This window comes from Brassica napus, chromosome C3 (assembly GCF_020379485.1).
Source record: "Brassica napus cultivar Da-Ae chromosome C3, Da-Ae, whole genome shotgun sequence".
NCBI classification, from domain to species: domain Eukaryota; kingdom Viridiplantae; phylum Streptophyta; class Magnoliopsida; order Brassicales; family Brassicaceae; genus Brassica; species Brassica napus.
Window position 1 is genome coordinate 16,827,912 of NC_063446.1, and position 7,398 is coordinate 16,835,309.

At 30.3% G+C, this 7,398-nt stretch overlaps 1 protein-coding gene across 1 annotated transcript; it reads right to left on the reverse strand.

The window, feature by feature from the left end:
- Positions 1–3,092: 3,092 nt before the first annotated feature.
- On the reverse strand, positions 3,093–4,380 carry LOC111211250. The gene is made up of 3 exons (XM_022712248.2): positions 3,990–4,380; positions 3,747–3,867; positions 3,093–3,676 (listed from the first exon to the last, which is right to left on the reverse strand). The coding sequence occupies exons 1-3, from the start codon at positions 4,173–4,175 to the stop codon at positions 3,471–3,473; spliced, it is 513 nt and encodes a 170-aa protein (XP_022567969.1). The 5' UTR covers positions 4,176–4,380; the 3' UTR covers positions 3,093–3,470.
- Positions 4,381–7,398: the final 3,018 nt, after the last annotated feature.

Genomic DNA, 7,398 nt, shown 5'->3' on the forward strand with positions numbered 1-7,398 from the left:
AAAATGTATAGTGATATAAATAATAAATTTAATTGATTCAATTATAGTGAAACATTAATTGAAAATATTTGAATTGATTAAATACTATTGGTTGATAGTTATTGAAAAATGTAGAGTGATATAAATAATAAATTTAATTGTAAACATTTATTATATTTTTAATATGCGTAAATACTCTATAAAATTTTTTATTCGGGAACGGAGAGAGGGAGTACGTGTAAACACACGGTATTCAGGGTAATTTTTTAAAACCACACTGATGTCACCAATCACCATCTTTTGCAAAAAATATTATTTTGTACAACAAAAAAAAGAGAAAAAACACTGCACATTTAATTATAACTTTACTGAGAAAAAGATAAAGTACGTACAAAAACGCACAGCTACTATTACCCAAATATTCCTATAAAAACGCACAAGATGTTATGAAAACAAATAAAGAAAATTTGTTAACCTATTTGAATTCTCGACACTAATGGAATAATTTTATTCAAACGTAAAATTAATATGGTTAACACGTTAAATAAATGACTCTGAATTGTTATTGTAAATACAATTAATGAAATATTTTGAATGAGTGAAAAAATATAAAAAATGTAATTAAACACTTAAAAATAAATAAGTTATGTTTTATATTTTGTAATAAATGATGTCAAATTAAGTAGAAAAGACAATAAATGAAATAATTCAAATTAGTTAAAAAGAATGAAAATCTATAAAAACCACTTACAAATAGAAAAATATTATTTTGTACTTCAATTTTAATAGAATAAATTTTGTATACAAACGATTAATTTTATAGGATATAATTAATGTATTTGTTTTTAAAACTTAAATATAAATTTTAAAGCAAAATTTTGAGTGGAGAAATTTATTGATAAAACCAAAAAATAATAGCTAAAAGAATATATTTATCATTTTTTTGATGTGTGTGAAAACCTTTATACATTATACACTTGTAAATTGGATCAATATTTCTAATAGAAACTAAAAAGAAGTCAACTTCTTCTTTAAAAATATACTAGAGATTGATCTGTGCACCCACACAGGTATTGGTTCTTACATTTTTATATATTGATATTTGTTTTCTTATAACTAGTGTTATATATTTTAAATGTGTCGTAATATAACTAATTGTATTCAAAAGACCTAAACCGAATCGAGTAATATGATTATTTTTTGTACAAATATCCGAACCCGTTTCAGATACATTTGTTATTTAGATATTTTTAAGTTCCAATACATTAAAACCGTACTCATCCAAACCCAGAAGAACCCAACTCAAAACCAACACATAAATTTATAATATTCAAGAGTGGCCTAATTTCAAAACAAAAATGATACAAAAAAATAACAACTCGTACTTAAATGGATAATCAATGTTCATGCCTAACTGGTTTTATAAACTAATAAAAATGATTTTTTTATGGGTTTGGCTAAATTAAGTAAAATAAAAAGAGTTTTTTATTTAGTAAAATAATTATATAGAGTGAAAACTTAAGTGACACTAATGTAATACATTTTTATTATTTTAATTTAGGTTATTATTTTATTCACAAAAACATGTCTTTGAATTATGTTTTTGGCTACGTAATTTTCCACCGATTGAAACTAAAATTAAAAAAAAAAGTTATTTGTAAAACAAACTAAACCGAACGTTTAACCTTATCCAAAACCCAATTATTTTACATTTTTGATTTTATAATTGGCACAAAGTTAATGTTGATTAACTAATAAATAAAAATCTTCATTATTATTGTTATGGTAATATAATTAATTATAATTATGGAAAGATAATTAATGTAATTATATTAATGAAATTACTAAAAAAACACTATACTTATTTTTTATACTGCTATCCATGTTTCCAAACAATTCTCATTTTTTTATTGTTATCCATGTTTCCAAACATTACAAAAAGATACTTCAGTTTTAATAATATAGATAATGCCCGAAGAAACTTGTTATTTTGATAAGAACTTGTGTATATGTATTGTTCATAGATAGAATTTTATATATATATATATATATATGTAAAGACATAGTCGGTTTAATATTACTAAACTAAATATAATATAATATATATATATATATATATAATATTTTAATATTACTAATTAATTATAATATAAATCTAAATATGATATTTTGTTAGAATTTTTTTTATTATGAGTAAACCTAAAATCATGAAGAGCATGACAAACCAGCGTATTCACTTCTCATATAAATTTAATATATATGATATGATATTATCGTTAGAATTGTTTTATTATTTTGAAGATAATGATAAATTGTTAACTAAATCACTATAATTATTTATTAAAACTAATAATTGAACATAAAATATGAATAAACTTAAAATAATAGAGAACATGATAAATCAACAAATTCACTTCTAACGATAATATCATATCATATATATTTGAAGATAATGATAAATTGTTAACTAAATCACCATAACTATTTATTAAAACTAATAATTGAACATAACATATGAATAAACCTAAAATAATAGAGAATATGACAAATCAACAAATTCACTTTTCAAATAATATTATAGATAGATAGATATATCATCCAATTTACTTATTTCCAGCAGAAAAGTGTCTGCATATTCCACTCTATTGGTGGTTTATAATATATAGAGCATGATAAAGTATTTCAAACGATGCTAGACAAGCCGTTGGAGGGTGGAAGAAGCTCATGTGTTGCACTCAAACTGCAAACTGCACAAGAGTGGACGACAAGTGGACAACCAGCAACAATGGGCAACAACTTTATACAACTTTGACCAACAAAAGTTGTTTGTCAGTAGACTGTTTTGTCTTTATGATCCAAGTGCACAAAAACAGAAGCAGAGGAAGAGTTCTAAAACATAAGTTGTTTGGATTTGGTTGAGACTTAGGTCTTGAGAAAGACTCGTCAGGGTTAGGCCACCAGTTATCAATTGCTTGATTAAAAAGTGTAATTCGTTTGTCATTCAATCTTCACCTTGTGTCACAGTCAGGGTGATTGAGTTTGTCGTGTGATTTGTAGAAGCAGCCAAACTCTTAACATTTGAACACGAAGACAAAACGAACCAAAACAGAAAATTACTGGAGAAAAGAACTCACACCAAGTTTTACCAGTTTGTATATATATACAGATGTGTTAGAACCTACCTCTCGAGTGGGAGGTTGTGTCTAGCTAATTCGCTATATGAGTCTTGAGCTTCAAGAAGTTACAATAAATGTGATAACTTTCCTCTTACAAGAACTCGTCAATCTTAAAACACTCATCATGTAGAGGCTTTTACTTTGAGTTAGTCATTTTCTTGACCACCCAAATGGAACTTAATCACATCACACTTGCTTTAGCCGAGGAGGAACTTTTAAAAAAGAATCAGACTACTTCACCGACACAAATCAAAAGCAAACAAGTTTTACAACTTGTGATTGTTGCAGTCATCCATGTAATGTTCGACTCCAACATTAGAAACTGTTATTTGTTATAGAACAATCCCCCAAAGAAGCACTTTTTGTACAGCAGAGCTGTCTCAGCGTAACAATAGCAGGCTGAAAACCTGATCTTAGGGGAACAACAGAAGTCACTCTCATGTGTTGGGCATTAAGGTTTTTAGGCCGAGTCAGCGTCATCCGAAGCATCTCTCCATCAAAGACCTGATTAACCATAGATGCTGCAACGGAAACAACAACATCAAAATAAACATCTCAAGAAATTAAATCAGAGGCTTAATAGAAAATTACCGGCTTTAGGATTGAGTTTGGTGAAGTGGAAGAACTCATCAGCTGAGCAACCGAAGAGGACAGTAGCAGCTCTATCAAAACAGATGACAGTTTTAACTGATGTATCTGTTACTACAGACATCTGATAGATTAAACAAACACAGATTCAGATATCTCGGGATAGAAAAAACAGAAACTGATTCTTGACATTTGTAGAATCTTAGGACACAGCAATAGACAGTAAATCTCAATTTGGGTTCGTACGAGAACACGGTAGAGCAGCTTGGGTTCGTTTGATTGGCAGAATTTGCATAACGAGGAAGCAGAAGAGAAGACGCATTTGCTATTATCTCCGGGAAGGACCCTCTCGCAGCGAGAGCAAACTCTGTAGCAATAGTCGCTGAGGTCGACGGCAAGCAATTGGCAAAGAACCGTTTGATCGGCTTCCATTTCTAAGGTTTTCTCTGGGTTTCAAAGTTTGCTTATAGACAATAAGGAGAAAACAGAGGGAATCGCCAAACCCTGCTCTCCGGGAGGTTTCAAAATGGGCTCGGGCCTTACGGTTTCATGGAATTCCCAAGGCCCAAGGAGTTTTTCAGTAGGATCACGAAAGGTCCGCTGTATACCGTGGGAGGCGAGAAAAAATATTATTTTAAAATTGATTACGCTAAAGGGGTGTTTCGTTTCAACATCTTTCATCTTCATTCACATGATTCATTTGCATGATCTATCCAGATGATCCATTTAGGATTTTGTGACTGTTTGTTTGTCCATCCAGATAGATCATCTAGATCAATCATCTAAATAGATCTTATGTTTGTTTCTTTATTTTCATTTTCATCCAAATGGGTTTAGTAAACAAATTACCAAAATATGTTGTGTTGATTTAATCATATGTTAAAATTTTACTACAATTTTCGGTTTTGGAAGAAAAAAATACAATTTTCGGTTTTGGCGAGAAAACACGTTTTGTGGTTTTGGTGGGAAAACGCGTTTTTTGCGGTTTTGTCGGGAAAACGAGATTTTCGGTTTTGGCGGGGAAACACATTTTCGGTTTGGGCGGGATAACGAAATTTTCGGTTTTCGCAGGAAAACGACAATTTTTGGTTTTGGCGAGAAAACACGTTTTACGGTTTTGGCGGAAAAACGCGTTTGCGGTTTTGGCATGAAAACACGTTTTTGTTGTTTTGGCATGAAAACACGTATTTTCGGGTTTCGTAGAAAATGCGTTTTGGCGGAAAAATACGTTTTTGCGGTTTTCGCGGAAAAATGCATATTTTGCGGTTTTCGCGAGAAAATGCATTTTGGCGGAAAAACACTTTTTGCGATTTTCATGAGAAAACACGTTTTGCGATTTTCATGAGAAAACACGTTTTGCGGTTTTCATGAGAAAACACGTTTTGCGGTTTTCATGAGAAAACACGTTTTGCGGTTTTCATGAGAAAACACGTTTTGCGGTTTTCATGAGAAAACACGTTTTGCGGTTTTCATGAGAAAACGCATTTTGCAGTTTGGCGAGAAATGCATTTTGATGAGAAAACGCATTTTTTCAGTTTTGGCGGGAAAACATGTTATGGCGGGAAAACACATTTTGTGGTTTTGGCGGGAAAACGTATTTTGTGTTTTGGCGGAAAATTGCGTTTTGGGGTTTTGGCGTAAAAACGCGTTTTTGTGATTTTGGCATGAACACACGTTTTTACGATTTTTTTGCTGGAAAACACGTTTTTGCCATTTTGGCGGAAAAACACATTTTTGCAATTTTGTCCGGAAATGCGTTTTTTTAGGGTTTTGGCGTAAAAAAATTGTTTTTAGGTTTTCGCGGGAAAATGCGTTTTTGTGGTTTTGTCAGTTTTCGTGTGTAACAAAATGATATTATGTTTAGGTTTGTAATTTGTGAATTACACCAGGGGCATAATAGACACTATACCATATTAATGAACCATCTCCATCCAAATGGTCCAAATTGGTTCAGCTGAATGGACTTTAAAATTAAAGCCTAAATTTCCGAAAGTCATCCAGATGACCCTTCCGGATGAGTTGCACTTTTAGTGCCTAAACGAATAAAACTCTCATCTCCATCCAAATGGCTCATCCGGATGGAGAAACGAACAGACCCTAAAACGACATTGTCGAGTTAAAAACAGTATAATTTATATTTGCTGAGAATTAAACATATGACATATTCTAAGGCTTTGAACAGGTGATCAAAGAATGAAGAGAAACATTGAATTTTTTATCATTCATAAAAAAAATTTCTATTCACAAGAAATATTTTTTTTATTTCTTTCACATTCATTTTTTATGGAGAAATATAGAATAAAATCTCCTTTTTTTCTTACTATTTTATTTATATATATTTTTTTCCTATTGATTCTTCTTGTTCCCAAAAAGATCAACAGTCGAAGCCTTAAATCACAACATATTCTATCTACTACGTTATCTACGTTTTAAATTTTTGTTTACAACACAATCTAATCTATTAAAACAGAAGTACGTTTTAGAAGTAGCCATGATTTTTTCACAAATATTACGTTCTTATGCCAATGCCTTTAAAACACAGAGTTTTTATTTTAATTTGTACCAACACCATCGATTCTTTTAATTAATAAACCAACCCGAGTTTTGATTCACATCTCATTAACCATCGATTCTATTAATTATTAAACCACTTATATTCTCTTATTAATTGATGCAGCGGAAAAATAGATTTAACGGTCGATCAAGGAACTTTGAGGTTCTTAAAGACCTGTTCTTGGATCGATCAAAAGTTTCTTTCGTTAGCTTCTTTAGGCCAACTTCCTGCTTGATGAATTTAATCAAGTCGAACAAGGTATAAAGCAAAACAGCTAATTTATTAATTATCAAAGTCTGAATACAACTTTAGGCTTCAATGCATATTTATAATAAATACTTAAATCTAGAAAACCCTAATCTTAATTAAAATAGGAAAACCACAAAAATATGAAAAATACAAATAAAAGGTAATTATCTAAATTTATTCCAAATAATAAAATAAATAATAAGATATTTGGATATATTCCAAATACTTATATGCATCATTCTCTCCGGGTTGGAAAAGATTCGTCCTCGAATCTTAAATCGTTTTTTGTAGCTGAAATCTTCAAAAATTTATCTTCAAATCCGAATTTTGCACAAAGTTGAATCTTCTGATACCAACCTGATGCAGCAGACAAATAGGTTGAACGGTCGATCAAGGAACTTTAGGGTTCTCAGAGACATGTTCTTGGATCGATCAAGAGTTTCTTTCGATAGCTTCTTGAGACCAGCTTCTTGAGACCAGTTTCTTGAGACCAACTTCTTGTTTGATGAATTTAATCAAATCGAACAAGGTTTAAAGCAAACAGCTAGTTTATTAATTATCAAAGTCTGAATACAACTTTAGGCTTCAATGCATATTTATAATAAATACTTAAATCTAGAAAAACTCTAATCTTAATTAAAATGGAAAAACCATTAAAATATGAAAAATACAAATAAAAGGTAATTGTCTAAATTTATACCAAATAATAAAATAAATAATGAGATAATTGGATATATTTCAAATACTTATCGGCATCATTGATAAACCATCACTAAACCACGATATCCTTGGTACCCAACATATCGTACTATCTAATCTATAAAACACAATGTTTTGCCATATTATTAAACC

Excerpts from the sequence above, each read along its gene's own strand:
- LOC111211250 (XM_022712248.2), bottom strand. The coding sequence starts at position 4,175 with ATGGAAGCCGATCAAACGGTTCTTTGCCAATTGCTTGCCGTCGACCTC. Across the intron at positions 3,868-3,989 it reads AGCTGCTCTACCGTGTTCTC|ATGTCTGTAGTAACAGATAC; the intron begins GTACGAACCCAA and ends TTAATCTATCAG. Across the intron at positions 3,677-3,746 it reads CAAACTCAATCCTAAAGCCG|CATCTATGGTTAATCAGGTC; the intron begins GTAATTTTCTAT and ends TTTCCGTTGCAG.